The sequence below is a fragment of the Mchenga conophoros genome, linkage group LG1 (assembly GCF_057382185.1).
Source record: "Mchenga conophoros isolate Kocher_MC1m ecotype Shallow Benthic linkage group LG1, M_conophoros_male_GT1.1, whole genome shotgun sequence".
In the NCBI taxonomy this organism is placed as follows: domain Eukaryota; kingdom Metazoa; phylum Chordata; class Actinopteri; order Cichliformes; family Cichlidae; genus Mchenga; species Mchenga conophoros.
Window position 1 is genome coordinate 25,467,564 of NC_140526.1, and position 16,405 is coordinate 25,483,968.

The following is a 16,405-nucleotide window of genomic DNA, read 5'->3' on the forward strand; positions in this document are numbered from 1 at the left end:
TACAGGCACTCGAGCACAGTGTATTCAGGCTGTTCAGTATGCAAGGCCGAAGGTGGGAAATCAAGAAGATTCTTCTTCAAGCTTGATTCTGATGTTGTGTGTTTGCTTGCTTGCACAGTGTTAAGTATCGAGATGTTGAAGTCGAGTGACCGCTAATCATGAGATGCTAGGTTTGGACATTATGGGTGTGACAGCGTAGGATCAAGTGATAAAAGCGCCAGTCACAAAGGGATAGAGACTGGTTCCCGACCATCTGACAAACAGTTGGGGAGTGTTTGCTCGAGGTTGGAGGAAGTTGCTCTGAAGTCGATTGCTCAAGCTCCTGCCACAGAGGCCTGGAGACTGGCCATTGTTCCCTGGCAACCACAGGTTGCTGGGTAAAAATGTGTATTTCCTGTTGGGGAAAACCTCAGATTGCTTTGTTCACTAGTGGATTGTCGTGGTTGTCATGTTTTTCATGGAAGACCATGAATGAGCCAAGACCCAGAACTATAGTGAAACTGCCAGTTCACCTTCAAAGTAGAAGTTGTGCCTTGTGAAGCATGTTGGATTTTGCATCGAGGCACACCTTTTTACTTTGAAGCAAGGTCTTCTCAGTTTCAGGTTTGCAACACAGTTTTTCAAATTATGCTACTGCTTGGCTAGTAGTTAGTGAGCGTTTGCAGACAAGCCAGCGTCTTCCATGTAAACTATGGGTGACTGTGACAATCTGCTAGTGACCACCCTCACTGTGACCGATTTCTCTCAGCAGCCACTCGCTAACCAGTCCAGGAGTGGACGCTTTTTTTCTAGAGACTGGTGGTTGTATCATGTTTAATCTGACAGGCTGCTCCTCAGGAATGTGTAGGCTCTACTAATCAATCAGGGTCTGGAAAATGAAGCCAATGTGCAGGTAGCTAAGCTTGCAAATCCTAGAATCACACCTTTAGACTGGCTCCAACTTTCATTGGAATATTACCAAAGTGAAGCTAGTAAGCTTAGTAAGCTAGCTAGCTAGCTAAAGTGCGTCGAAAACAGTTTTTTATGCCAACTTAAAAAGATGTGCGTTTTCACACTAAAATATTATTAACTCACTTTTGGTGCCAGTTTCAGATGGCTGTATGAGGAACACTTCGAACTTGCCTTCATTTAATTAAATTCAGTTCAATTTAGTTTTAGTTATATAGCGCCAAATCACAACAGCTGCATTTAGAGGCTTCAGTAATCACCTGACCTGAATATGTGCAGGAGATACGACACATTGGCAGTCGTAGAACTATATTCTTTATGTTGAACTCATAGGTGTCAACACCCCCATTATGCTGTTTCTAATTTGTATGAACATTAAACTCTATTCTAAATAACTTGACCGCACAAGTGATTAAGTTTTGTGTTTTTACCTAATGTTCCCAGATTGTCTACATATACAGTCCACATATTACATATAGCTTCAAACCATCATTTCAATCTTTCAACCCACAATCAGATTCAAAAGGTGTTGGCAGCTTCTGTCCAGAATAACCATAAATAGTTGAAAGTGGATGATATATCTTTGGTGGTTTAGCTGCTGTGGGACGATTTCAGTTCTCCACTTACTGCATCATTTTGATTAAAATGGTTGTTACCCACCATCTAGCGCTGGAAAGACGCGCTGTTAGATCACTTTGCACAGTCTGTTTACAAAGTGCAACACTTAGATACTGCAAAAACATGCAATTTGGGCAGAGTAGTGTCACCAAAATCATTTTGCACATCCTGTCGGTTATTGTGGGAACTTAAAAATAAAAATGAGACTTTGCCCTGCTTATATTGAGTCATCTATGTAAAGTTACTAACTTTACTGTAAAAAAAAAACAACACTGTTTACAAGCTACTTGTAAGACCTCATGATTTGAAACTTTTAACCCCTTGAATTATCTCAAGACTGATTTAAAAAAAATTGATTTAATCTGTGCTGGTTTTGTTTTTGTTTTTACTAAGTTGAGTCATTAAACACATTTGCACGCTTTAAGCACGCTCACTGGGAACGCTGTGGTAATCCCATGATGTTTCTGGTCACCAGGATGAGTGCAATCTGCAATCTTGCAGTTCGTGAATGAAAGCAGGTGGAAAACAGAGATTGGAGGGAATTCGGGTGCTCGGGGTGAATGAGGAGGATTACGGGACGGCGATAAAGTAAATATGAGAAAATAAATGAGAGCTGCGGAAGCAAGGGAGCTCTAATGACAGTAGGAAGTAAAGGGATAAAGACAGAGATGAGAGGCAGTTACATCATCTTGAAAGGCAGATGGAGCTGTATAGTTTGCATCAATACGTCAAAGCGGTGCTGCGTGTGTCCTGTTCCAGAGCTCAGGTGTCGTCTTAATTTGTGAATGAATGTTGTTATTGTGAATTGTTGAGTGCACGAATCACGCAGTGCACGAATCAGCCTCCAGAGAAGCAGTCATAACACCGTGTTGTATTACAGACCCCACAGGGTGCACTTCACCATCTTTGTTTGTCTCAGCGAGGGTTTAAGGTTTATCCAGCGTCACGGACTGAAGGTGGAGGCACCAGATCGTATCTTCCTTGCAGCTGGCTGCTTGCCTGCTATCTATTTTACAAAAAACGAGTGGGAGTAACAACAGCGCATTGTGAAAACGCTCAAAGGACACATCTTGTGTTTTGCATTGTCAGCAAATCATTGATTTGACTGATTGTTTTGAATTTTCCTTGTGGGATTCGTTGAAGGAAATGTGGAACATCTTGCCCCACCTTCCTGGTTCTGTGATAAGATGCGGTTATCGGGAAGTCTTGATTATATAATGCCAGCAGGGGAATTATGTTTTAGTATTTATGGTAGGGCTGATTGAGTGGAACTTTAGTGGGGCTGCTGCATTAATGTGCAGCCATACTGACAAACAGGAAAAATAATTTGAAGATAGCCATCTGCTTTGCAGTTTCACGCCCGGCTATTTGGTGTCAAATGTCAACTCTCTCCCCTCCCCCCTAGGGTCAGCCGCAGGGTCGGAAACCCGGCAGTGGAGATTTCTGGCTTAGTATCTCTGATGTGTTTCCTGGTGCAGTAAATGTAATCAAAGTTTATATTGTTATGTATCATATGATAAGGCAGTGGTTCCTAATGTGTGGATTCACTCCCAAGATAAATACAAAGTGACGCAGGATGATGGAGGAGTTCCTCATCGGGGCTCTAGAAATCTTTAATAGGATCCTCTTTAAAGGATAAAAACATAAGGAGACATGCTAAATATGAGGTAAGGTAATGTAAAAGGCAGAAATGTGGATAAAGAGAAGTACTGCCTTAAAGAGAAAGTGTCAATTTATCAAATAGCATCACCCGCCCTTTAAACTAATGCTTCTTACTGTGAAGACGTTTTAAAGCCAGAAATAACAGAGCAGCGTATGCTAGCAGTGTCAGATAACCACACAGACAATGAAGCGTTACTCAAGCAGACGTTCACAATGATGGTTAACACTGTGAGTCCCCCCCAGGGTAAAGAGGGTAATGGCTAAAGTGGATGCACGTCTTCATAAATGAGAATAAATATGCCCTGCGGGACCAGAGTACCACCTCTCCGGTTTGTGTGTTTGTGTGTCTCGGTGGGTGGCTGGATCACATTTTTGTTAAAGGGAGTGCTGACACACATGTTTGACATACAGGAAGTGTCCCACGCAGATTCATTCATTCACAGATGTTACATCACAGACACAGACATGCTCGCGGACACGGCGTTCACATGTCGCACATTGTTTTCTGAGGCCACGGTTTTATATATCTGCACATAAAAACAGCCGCCCTGGCAGAGCTAAGCTCATTATACATGGTGTCGGATGTGGTTAGGTAATGACAATGAGAGTGCGCGTTGGGACACTGTACCAGCTCTGGACCCCTCCTCCCTCCTTCATACACTCATCTCTAAAACAACAAACTTTACATAATGTTTCTTTTCAACCCTTTCCTAGTTCTTTAATAAATAATGACCTGTAGCCTGAATAAACACATTGTTTTTTTCCTACTTAATATGCCTCCTTTGTTCTTTTCATTGTGCAGGAGAAGCAAAAAACATCCCTCCGTACCCGGGGCCAAACAAGATGAGGGACTGTTACTGCACAGTCAACCTGGACCAAGAGGAAGTCTTCAGGACCAAGATTGTGGAGAAGTCACTTTGGTACAGGCCCACCTGTCCATTTTTACTTCTGTCTTTTTAACTTTGCTTCTAAACTTTTTGGTGTGTAGTTACAGAAATATGCAGTTGCGACATTTAAATAATACCTAAAGGCAAAGCTGATCATGAATTTAAACAAAAAGAAGCACCAGAGTATTAAAAATGGCAGCTGGAAAGGGAAAACGATTGAGGTGTCTCACCTGATGTCAGCGTGTCCACCATAGTGGAGATGGTTCAAAGACAACATGTTTTAAAAGGCACAACTTTTATTTTGAAGGCGAACCTCCTCCATTTCCAGGTTTGCTGCACAGTTTCACTACAGCTCCGAGAGTAGCTGTGCAGTGTCCATCACAAAAGAAATCACAAAAAGTTTTAAGTCAGCCGTTCAGGAAATATTGTCCATTTGTCCCTAGCGACAGTTGTTGCCGGTTGCAGACCAGTCTCCAGACCTGTGTGACTAGTTAACTTAAACCTATACTGTCACAATGACTGTTACATATCTAAAATATCAGACGTTTACATGGTTACATGTGGTTAGTGGTCACATGTCTGCAAAACCTCAGTACGGCCTAAAGATGTTTTGACATATATATGACCTATAGTTTGTTCTGGTCTCAACCAGTGGATGAGTTTGTAATCTGTAGCTTTTTCCTGTGGTTTGGTTTCTGTTCACGCAGAGAAAACTCCAAGCCAACCGAAACGCGTCACTACAAACGACGTGAAAACATTCAGTCTGCTTGTTGTCAAGATGCATCTAGGGCAGGAGAACAAGATAAAATATAGGAAAGATGTCCTAATATTTGTATTTTTTTGGCATCAGACTGAGACCATCTGAGTGGGATTACGGTTGTCACATCTTCACATACGACCAACGCCAAGGGAGAAAATGAGCCATCTAAACAGACTAAGCCGGTGTTCCTCAGACCAATAAACTACTATTATTTTCACTTTATGATATCTGCGCTGTTGCTCACACTTGAGGGAAAGCAGAGACTAAATCGATGGAGTCGAAATGTACTTAGCCCGCGAGGGCTTTATTTTCATTGTCTCATGTGATTCATTGACAAAATCAATCACTGCTGAACAAGGAAAGAAAAATAAATGTGGCTGTGATGTTTACACAGAGGGGAATGTACCCTTACCTTACCCCAACTAAGACACACCAGTTCAGACAACACTGAAAAATACTGTGGAGGCACGAATAGTTTGCAGATTAACCAACCAGTCCATCAATTAGCTCACTTTAAACTTGATAGGCTGCTTTGTTACTTTCCAAGCACGACATCTTGTATTTCATAGAATACTTTACATTGAAATACTGCTATAGTAGTGAAAGTATTACTTTAAAATATGACGCTGTTTCCAGACAAAGATGAAATAAATGAATTAAAAGGCAGTTATTTGGTGTCGAAGATAATGCAGCACCACTTAAATGGCATGGTTCACAACAGGCTGTAAAGGGGTACAGTGGTACTGAAACCCACTGCATTCACAATACCAAGAAAAACTTGCACACTGTCTTTCTCAGTATGACTTCTCTATCTAAACCAATAGTTTCTCACGATAATGAAAGATCCGATCATTTTTTCTTTGAATAATTCCAAAGCCTTTCATTGCATTCGTGACTTGAATCTGCATTTTGCTATATCTCTTTGTCCAGAACATGTTGCAGACATGTGACCTGAATTTCTTCTCTCAACTTTCAAAATCTCGCCATCTGTGTTAGTCGTGCAGCTTGCTTTATCAGACTGATCACAGTTCCTCTCTTCTCTCCTGCAGTCCGTTCTACGGGGAGGACTTCTACTGCGAGATCCCGCGTAGCTTCAGGCACCTCTCCTTTTACATTTTCGACAGGGATGTCTTCAGAAGGGACTCCAGTATCGGTGAGTAGGCAACTGCTCCTCTCGATAAAAAAACCTCACCGTTTCACCTCTCGCTACGGGCGTAACGATTCTGAAACCAAGGCAAAATTCTGTAGTGTGAAACCCACCCCACCCACCCACCCTTTGCTTCAACTGTTGAGCTCTCTGTCCTCTGTCCCAGAGCAGGCATGCTGAGACAAACCTCAGTGCAGCAGCTCAGTGTATAAGTGTAAACACAGACAAACAAGTTATATGTTGCGTGGGGGGCCATGGTAAATATACTCACCACAGGTTTTTACTGTTCTTACTCAAACCTCCCACTGTTTTTAGGCATTGTCCTGTGATTGGATGTTAAATTGTTAGCCGTATCTGATTAGGCGCTTCCATCGTAGGCAGGCAGAGCCAGATAAGTGACAGAGTCACAACTCGAGATTTTTACAGGTTTAAATAAACAAAAACAGCTGCATGAGAGCATAATGCAGAACGATGCAAGCATGGCGGTGGTGTCGTTATTCTTTTTGCAAGGAAGTTTGTTTAGGTGGATGCACGCACCTGGTGAAACCATTCATTTGTGCTGAGGGTGTAAAATCAAAAATAGCACCTTAGTGAAGGTCACAGCTGACATTTAGCTGACTTAACCTTTTTCCATGCTCAGCACATCAGCTGTTAAATGAAAGGGAAACAGCCAGTCAGAGCGGAACAAGAGCGTCCCTCCCACTGATCCAGTCCAGCACCTACCGCAGACTCAACCACGCTTCACTTCCTGTGTTTTGATTTGCAATCGTGGGCGACTGGTCTCTCATACTTATTTCTACAGAACCATCAATAGGTACCAGTGTCTGTCTCCATGGCAACGTACAGACTCATTGATGTTTCATTGATGTTTTTCCCACGATCCAGGATCTCTCTGTTCTGGGTTGGGACACCTTTTCAAACACCATCAATTACTTACAGCAACAGCTAAGGATGCATTATTTCCTTTTTAAAATGTTATTTTTTTTCTGCCCAAAACCTCTCATCTGAGGTTGGCAGTTTGGATTTTGAGGTGAAACATCAGAATAACTTGTACTGACATTCAGTTTTTAAACTGATGTTCTTGGAATTTGCACTTGTTTGGAAATTACTCCAAGAGACCTTCCCAACTTGTGTAAATCTTGAGTTCTCCTTAGATCTTCACTGAGTTCCTTGGACATTTCCATTGTTCTCAGTATTGATCAATCCAATGAGTGCTGTCAAACAAATCCTTTATTGCTGGCAAAGACAAACTACCAGCTAAAGTCAAACATGATCGTTACAGTTCAAACAAATCGTTAAAAGCCCCCAAATTATCGTGAAACATTGATGCCCACGATTATGGTATGTAAACTTGTGACCACAACTGCATATATATATATATATATATATATATATATATATATATATATATATATATATATATATATATATATATATATATACATATATACACCATCATATATGTGTATCTGTATAGTGGGTATGACTGCTTTATCGCAGAACAATGTTTTGGCTACAAATACGTGTCAAAGGTGTGTGTTTGTTTGTGTGGGCGGATGTTTCTATCATTGGGTGTGTCAGTGTGTACTGGTGGGTTTGGATATGCAGCGTGGGTGTGTGTGAGGTCTCAAGCACCACACACACAAATGGAAAAATTTATGTGTGTGTGGGTATGTGTGTTAATGTCTGTGGGTGTTGCAAACCCCTGCTCTGACTGATTTCAGAAAAGAAATGACTGGAGTCATTTCCAGGGTACTGAAATGCACGTTGTTGTATTTCTGTGCCAGGTGACTGTGTGCATTAAAAAGCAATTGGCATGTGGTTTTACAGTACATGAGCAGACATGTAAGTATTTGTGTAAGAGTTTGTCAAGCATTCACGATCTACGTCACACTGAAGTACGCAGGCTTTTTGGGATGCATGAAGTGAGTTGTGTTTTTCAGCTCATTTATCTTTGTGTGCTAACATGTGCGTAGGCAAGGTTGCCGTGAAGAAAGAGGACCTGCAGAAATATCACGGGAAAGACACCTGGTTCCAGCTACAACCTGTCAGCGCTGACTCAGAGGTGCAGGTCAGTACAAAGACACGGAGACATACTTTTATAACAAAACTAAGTGTGCACTTTTCATCTCTTCCTCTCTTTTTGTACAATCTCTAGTTGTTGTTTTTTTCTACAGCTTTAAAGGGTTTTTATATCTCCCCTAAAAATGTGTACAGTTAAAATTGAAAGCTGGCATTAAATACTTTTAATGTCAGTCAACATTCAAAGCAAACCTAAACCATAAATCATCACTGGTAAGAGAAACCCTTTATTTGGGTCAGTCTTATAATAGCATTTCTAATTTCTCCACTTAATGCAAATTTAACAGTTCACAGCATTAATCCCATCACACAGCTGCACAGTCATGTTCCCCTTTTTTCCCCGTACACTGATAAGCTTCTTTGAAAATTTTCACAAAAAAACATAGTGTGAAAAAAGACATTGTATTAGATTATTGTAAGCCCACATTGCTTCATTATCACCCTCCTTTTATTTGTTGGTGCCACTGTTGTTTCGATGTGAGTTTATTCCTTTTGATTTTTAATATAAACTAAACACTTGGTGGCAAACACATTGTCAGGTAAAATCTTAAAGTCTCAAAGTCTTAAAATTTTAACCCAGCACATGAAAGAGCCCCAATTCGAGACCAGGTATAGACACAAATCTCTGGTAGGGTTGGATCAGGAAGGGGATCTGGTGTAAAAAATCTGACAAATCAAATATGTAGTTCCTGCTGCTGTGGCGACCGCCCCTGTGAATAACAGAGCACCTGAAAGAATAGGCTAGCTGACATTAGCTAGTGCTTGCTAATCAGAATCAATTCTGATTAGCCTTCAATACTGAATACTAGGCTAAGGTCACCTTCTCAACCAGGTGCGCCACAGTGGTACCCCAGCTAATGTTAGCTAACTTTCGCTAACAGTACCTCAAGCTAAACTTAGCAAACATGAATTTACATTACTTACCAGTCTTCATTTTATGTGTTGATAGCCCAGCTAATGTTAGCTAACTTTATCTAACACTAGCTGAAGTTTTTTAACATTAGCTGACATTTTCAAACATTAGCCTTCAGTACATGGGTCACCTGATCAACCCGGTGAGCTATAGTGGCACCTCAGCTAATATTAGTTGCCTTTAGCCAACATTAGCAGACACTAGTTTTTGATACATGGGTTGCCTGTGAGCTATAGTGGCAAACACTAGCTTAGGTCTGTCCTTAATCTAATATCAATTAGGGTACCTAATGTTAAGAACTTGTGTCACTTTACTTATTCATACAGTAAATCCTCTTTTAATAAGCTGTTTGGTTTAAGGGAAAAGGGCCCTGCTTAAAAATCATATTCCTGAAGATAAGGTACTAAACAGCACTGTTTTGGTACGGAAATACAAGTGTTTTAAATGTACTCATATCAAAACTTTTAAATATTACACCTTCCCTCCACCATGTATAGATGTAGTGCATCTGTGTGTTTGTGTCTGAATTGGGGCAGAACCCAAACAAACAGACTGTGTGTGCACCTGAAACATTTGAGACTGGAGGGTCAAAGTCACCTGCGTCTCTGTGTCTATATAAAAAACATTTGTTCACCTCTAAGAGTTAACGTGCAGCTTTTATAATATTACTCTATGCTCTCTATTTGCCATGAATGAATGAAATTAATGGCTAAATGTCAGCTGATTGACAGATGTGAGAGCTTATGTTTGGACTGCAGGTTTTTGTTTTCATTGACTCATCTTGTATGACAAAGATAAAAGAAGTGTTTGCGGGAAGATTAAAGGACAGCGCTGTATGAAAGGGTCGTTTTAATGTTCAGTGTAGCACTGTTTGCAGTCTCTCTGTTACCACTGATGTGTCTGTCAGTTGCTTTGTCCTCTTTCCCCTCGCTCACAGCCAGTCGCGGCAGATGACTCTCTTTGAGCTTGGTTCTGCTGGAGGTTACTTCCTGTTAAAAGGGAGTTTTTCCTTCCCACATTTACCAAGTGCTTGCTCGCAGAGGGGTTGTGTGATTGTTGGGGTTTCTTTCGTTTTAATATTGTAGGGTCTTCAACTTGTTGTTATGATATGTACAGATTTCGTTTTATAGCACTTGTCCACCATACTTATTTATTACATGTGCAGTATTCTCTACTATTCACTATTCAGCAGTGTCACTCACCCACACACATGCACACACAGAGTGTGAGACACAGTGAACAGTGAACAGTAACATCTGCAGACAGATGGGTGTGTGTAGCCCTAGAGCAGTGGTCTGAAACAGAGAGACATTCATGCGAGGAGCTGGGGAGAGGAAGGATGTGTGAGAGAATGAGACAAGAGAGAGAAAAGTGAATGTGATGGATCAGATGAAGTAGGAAGATAGAGTGTCTCTCTTCTCTTTTCAATAGAGGACACATTGTTTTGCCTGTGTGCACATGTGTGTGTAAAGTGTGCGTGTGTTTGTTCTCTCAGCTTGAATCGTGCAGAAAGAGCCAACGCCTGTAGGTTTGCATACTGATGCTGTTAATTAATGGAGTTTTTCTAGACAGCTGCATCGCTGCACTGTCATCATGTCATTAATCCAATCACTTCAGAGGAAGAATAACTTCAGCATGATGTTCAGGCTCAGCTATTTTCACAGTGTCTCTGTTACTGAAGGAATTCCACTTGTTCATGATTGTGTGTTTTTGTTTTGTGTGGGGATTTATTAGAGATAAATTACTCCGTATTTCTGTGTGTGTTGAATGAAACTCCCTCTCCATGGATCGGTCCTATTCTGAGAAACTGTTTCACGCCTTAGATAAGATTAAGAAACACCAAGTTTGCACCAGATTGCATGTCGGTTTCAGTTTCAGATTTAGCAGAAATTTGTCTTGTTACACAAACCAACTGTATTTCCTGTACACACCTCAGGGTAAAAATCTGCAGAGGGCTGAATTTTATGCTGTGTTCTCAGTGGACAAACAATGGGCTAATAACAGGTGTCTCTGTTTTTGTGTCATGCAGGGAAAAGTGCACCTGGAGCTTCGTCTGAGTGAAGTCATCACGGACAGTGGCGTCATCAGCCATAAACTGGCCACACGGTGAGGCCACTCATACACACAAACACGTAAACACGCAAAAAATGCTTGGATTTAATGTACATTTTTTACCCGCATTGCCATACCATCTTTCTTTGTACCACTATGGTGCTAACAGGCGGTGACAAAGAGACTTTTTTTGTACATGGCCCTTTGTTGTTTGAAAATGTGACTGTATTCACATGTGACTGGTAAACTTAAGCGATGAATAATGATAATTATGCTCATGGATGAATTATTACGCTTACGACTGTGTGCGCTTGTTGGTTTTTCAGCCTTTGTAGCGTGTAGCAGTACAGGCTGATGACGAGCCAGCGTGGCTCTGTTCCCAGTGCACATCGTGGGTAAGGAGCTTAGAGTGGAAAGCAGCAGGTCATCTAGTCAGATTTCTCTAGAAAGACACGTGTACGGCAGAGACGGGGAGAGCCTTGTCCATTAAGCAAAAAAGTCTTAGCCATTATTAATTTACCGTTAAAGTGTTGTAAACTGGAGACCCAGCTTCATTCACGTCTTCAGAGTTGAGTCCCGTGTGGGTTTTTTACTAAGAGTTACATTTTAAGCACGTTGTTGTCTTGTGTAGTTTTTGTTTGATGCTACACACAGGGGGCTTTTTTTTAAAAGCAAGTACATAGCTAGTTTCAGTTTCCATAAATCACAAAAACACAGATGATGGTTATATCAATTTAAACCCCCTTCCCATCTCTCAAAGGGAAAAACATGACATGCTGGCAGACGTTAGTACTCATTTTACAGCAGAATACCTCAAACACAAAGTCAGATATGTTTCTGATTGAACTCCACACCCCCCGAGGGTTTAGGACTACAACTATGAAGTAAGTGTGTAGCCTGCTGATTTATACTGAATGAATTCCTCAATTCAAGTGGTGTTTAAACTATTTTAAGAAACCACTATCACCCAAAAAAAGAAGCAGAAGCAGCAGGCTGTATTACGTTTTATTAAAATTACTGCAAAAGTATAAACAAAATAAGAAGAAGGCTTCAAAGTTTTTAGTCTTATTACTTTAGAGTATTCCCAGAGTTAAGATCTCTTCTTATCTTGTCTGAATTTATATGAAGTCAGACAGAGTGGCTCCATAGCCCTGAGTTTGACTCTAGGGGACACAAATCCCTTGGGAGTTGTATCAGGAAGGACATAGTGTGTAAAAATGTAACAGTGGCAAGTCCTTGTGAATTAGGTAGAGCTGAAAGCTGAAAGTAGGATATAAAAACAGACATAGCCACCATGACATCATGCATTGGTTTCTGAACTCTGCATTTTAATGCCTCAGTGTCAGCATGTTAATTTTGTGTACTTTTTTAATAACTAGAGGTTGGTGAGTTGACGTATAAGCTAGTAAAAACAAGCTTGTTTGGTAAGCTGTATCTGTACACTCTGCAGGTCGGTTTCACAGAAACAGATACCAGCTAATTAATGCCAAGCCAGAACCAACCTCACAACATGTCATAATTAGCTACACAGCGAACCATATCATTTGTCAGGTAATTTAATTATAAATGCTCCAAAAGGCACCAACACCACAAACCGAGAGGTCAAGCGTGACTGGAGTAACTGGAAGCTGCCTGTCAGTCAAACGGACTATGCCCTTAACTCTAAGACTTAACAGCTGTCTAGATAACAATATTTAGACTTGAGAGTTATAAGAATAAATTCCCACTGTATTTATGAGTGGGGAACATTTGCACTGAGACAATAAAATCTTTTTTTTGTGTTTTAATATCGGGCTATAAAAATGCATCTTAATACATGCTTAATACATACTATTAAGTATTGAGATACAAGTATATTAATGTAGAGTTGACATTTCAATGTGGGACTCAGCCTCAAGTGGTGATTAGAGGAACTGCAGTTTTTGACACTTTTTAGTCCCAGAGGTTATTGCTAGACTTAAAGGTACAGTGGGGAAAATCTCACCACTAGATGTCAGTAGATTGCAGATTCAGTTAACCGAATTCTGTTTTTTACCCCACTTAATTCAAGTGCATAACCCTAGCTACGGTGGCCACTGTAGGACAAACTTATTTTTAAAAAGACCCATTTTCAGGTGATAAAACATATCTATGATCCTTCACGGCTTCAGTCTAAAGGCGCAAATATGAATTAAAATTTGCCTTCACAAATTGTTCCAACTTTAGCGTACTGCTTATGTCTCTAGCTTGTCCCTAGTCGATCTTGACTGCTGTATTCTAGATGCCTCAATCTGACCTCTCAGTAATATCTACATGTAGTGCTACATGTAGCCTCGAGCCTTTAGGGATCAGTAACGGTTTGTAGTGCTCGCTTGTTTCTAATTTCCACCTTCAGTATTTCTTTTCCCCATTTCTCTTTCTTTTTTCTCTCAGCTTGCAACCGCAAATATCACTGACTCAGAGTCCCCTGAGGCAGTGTATCAGAGTTCATGCAGGCTCCTTGTGGGCCCTGTTTGGAAACAGACAGGTAAACAAAATGCTGAGAAAACTGATGACTCGAGACACTGACAGGCAGATTGGAGCTGGTCGTGTAAAACCATGGGGGACATCAGGAGATAACAAGTGCCTTATAACGTCCCTGCTCTCATATATCGCAGTGGTGTAGCCATCAGAGACACTGACTCATAATCACATCCACTCTATTTGTCTGGGCTGTGATGTAATTAGTTTCTCTTTTATTTGAGTGATATTGTTTTTGACAGGAAGCATGGGTGCAGCGGTGAAGCACATTAACCTAATATGAGTAATGTGGACTAAAACAACCAAAAAAAAGTCCGGATCTCCACCGCTGTCTGGCATGCCAGAGCTCACAGCAGTGATGAGGTAGCGTGGGGCCAGGATTGTAGGCCAAACAAGGGTTATATAAACAAGCTTACTGGCCAGGAAGTGCTCTGGCATTAGTGATGCTTAACCCAGCCCACTTCTTATTCCTTATTAGGGGACCTGCGTGTGCACGCGCATCTGTGTGCATACATGTGTGTCTATTCAATTGCGGGCAGCGCTTCTGTGATTTGCCGTGTGGTTCATCATGTGTTGTGACTAGTGGTGCATCACAAGTGGTGACACACAGGAAGTGATTCGTCCCGCTGGGTGTCCTGTTTGGATGCTAATCTCCTTACAGCATGATGTCATGGGGTAGGAGGACAGCGGTGACACGTAGACATAGATTACAGTGAATCACTCTGAAACATCATTTTACCGCTTCGTCCTGACCTTTTTTTTAGTGTACTCAGCCAGCGTTCGGTTAGTTTTTAGTTCTTTGTGCTTTAAAAGGGAACTTTTTAACAGCTTGCTTTTTGTAGCATATAAACTGTCCACGTCACACAAATAAGATGAAAAATATACTTACATTATACCATAGGGGAGAAATTAGAATATGCAAGATGTCAATAACTTAATAAAATGTGGCAATCATAGATTTTTATACTATAAAGTGTAAACAATCTTTATATTATCTACTTTAAAATGCAGTGTGTTTATTTATAATGAAAGAAGTGAAATAAATGTCATATTTTTTAGAAAAATCACAATTCTTGGGTGTCACTTATGGACCAAAAGCCTTCCTGTGTTTAGTTTCCTCTAAACTAAATCTTTGTCTATTTCCCTAAAGATACAGTTTTGATGGTTTTAATGTGATCTTATTTTCCTGTAACTTCTCACAAGTGACGCTTGGGTCGTGACTGTAGTTGCTGAATGGCGCTGGATTTAAAACTGGCACAGGCACTTGCCAAACAGCTCAGAGGGAATTACTTTCTTACATCTTTTTTTTTTTCATGTGTTTCTCAGCACAGCCCGGTGGGGGATTTGTTCCAGAATGCCTCGATGGTCACTGTGTGCCAGCTGCTGGCATTCAAACTATTTTTCTAAATGAAACGTTCACACAGAATGATGGCAATGATTGGAATTTTTTTTAAAAAGAATAGTTTTATTCATGTATGTAATTGGTTTTGTATTATTTTAAGATGTTGAGGGATTTTTTTTCAACCTGGTAAAGCCACACATTCTTGACAGGTGGACCTGAAGTCGCCACTTTGCGCTGGTGCAAACCAAGCTAAGAGCAAAACAAGTCTACAGGGAACGTGTATGCCCAGAAAACTCTTGTTTCAAATGACATCACCAGCCCAAGATGTCAGCACCCATTTCTGAGATGTGTTGGCCTCGCTTTTTCTTTGCACAATGACAGGAAGTGGTGACACATTGTCTGTTGTTAAATAGTCCGTGGGTAAAGCTGAATGGACGTTTTCTCCAGGAAAGGCACAGGAGTGATTTAAAGACATTAATCATGGGTTAAACTGTATTTAGCCTGACCAGCAGGAAAAACATCCTTAAATTCTCACAAAGGCTTCAGATGTCACCAATTATCTCAAAAAGTATATGCAGGTGTATTCAGGTAAATTTCTTTAATGTCTTCAAATTAGAAAAAATTGATTCTTAAATGAATTTTGAGCTGTATTGAGTCTTTTTTTTAGCACTAAGATACTGAGAACCTCCAGAATAAACTCAAATAATCACAAAAGCACAGTCATCTACTTTTTGCATGCAGGTTGTTTGCTGGTTGTTTACCTCCACAGAAACTTGCATATGTGGTCGGATGCTACGTGCACAATAGCAATTATTTCTGTGTTGATAATAGCTTCTTTTTTGTTCTTATCCTATAGGCGGGTTGACTAGAGGTCTGAGGCTCTTACTGGGTGTGCAGGGCTGGGAGATTGGGTGTCAGCTCTCAATGATCTTGACAGTACTCATGACCCTATTACGAGTAATATCATTAACTGATTATGTAAAGTGTAATGGGGCTTTAAGAGTCCTCCAGGAGTATATTCAGACGGTTTTGTTTTACCATTGGTATTTGGCGATCTCTTCATCCTTCACCTTTTTTTTCTTTTGCTGCTATTTTTAAATGAAGGAAACAGTTGAGCCAACTCCTCTTTTATTAAGGATTGGAGATTAGAACACCTGAACTTAAAATAATTAGTATATTGTAAAGAACATCTGGGTTTTTACAGCTGTTATTGTGACACAACTTGTAGGACTATGATGTGTGTGTGTGTGTGTGTGTGTGTGTGTGTGTGTGTGTGTGTGTGTGTGTGTGTGTGTGTGTGTGTGTGTGCTCATTCGCTGATGTTCACTTCGTCTGTTTCTGCAGAGTACTGGAGTGCCAAGGTCTTCCGATTGTCAACGGCCAATGTGACCCCTACGCTGCCGTGTCCTTGCTAGGTCCTTCAAGGTGTGAGATCTTACACAATTAAGTGTGATTTTAGAAGTCAGCATGTACAACTTTATCACGTTTAGCTTTG

The 16,405-nt window shown here is 40.7% G+C and overlaps 1 protein-coding gene across 2 annotated transcripts in view; it reads left to right on the forward strand.

Moving 5' to 3' along the window:
* The window catches only part of rasa3 (RAS p21 protein activator 3), a 40,160-nt gene that overhangs the window by 9,501 nt on the left and 14,254 nt on the right, over positions 1-16,405 (forward strand). For both annotated transcript variants that reach the window (XM_085271770.1, XM_085271780.1), the window contains exons 2-6: positions 4,031-4,148; positions 5,925-6,028; positions 7,999-8,093; positions 11,047-11,123; positions 16,255-16,335. In XM_085271770.1, the coding sequence (XP_085127896.1) occupies positions 4,031-4,148; positions 5,925-6,028; positions 7,999-8,093; positions 11,047-11,123; positions 16,255-16,335 (475 nt within the window). The remainder of the gene's footprint in view (positions 1-4,030; positions 4,149-5,924; positions 6,029-7,998; positions 8,094-11,046; positions 11,124-16,254; positions 16,336-16,405) is intronic.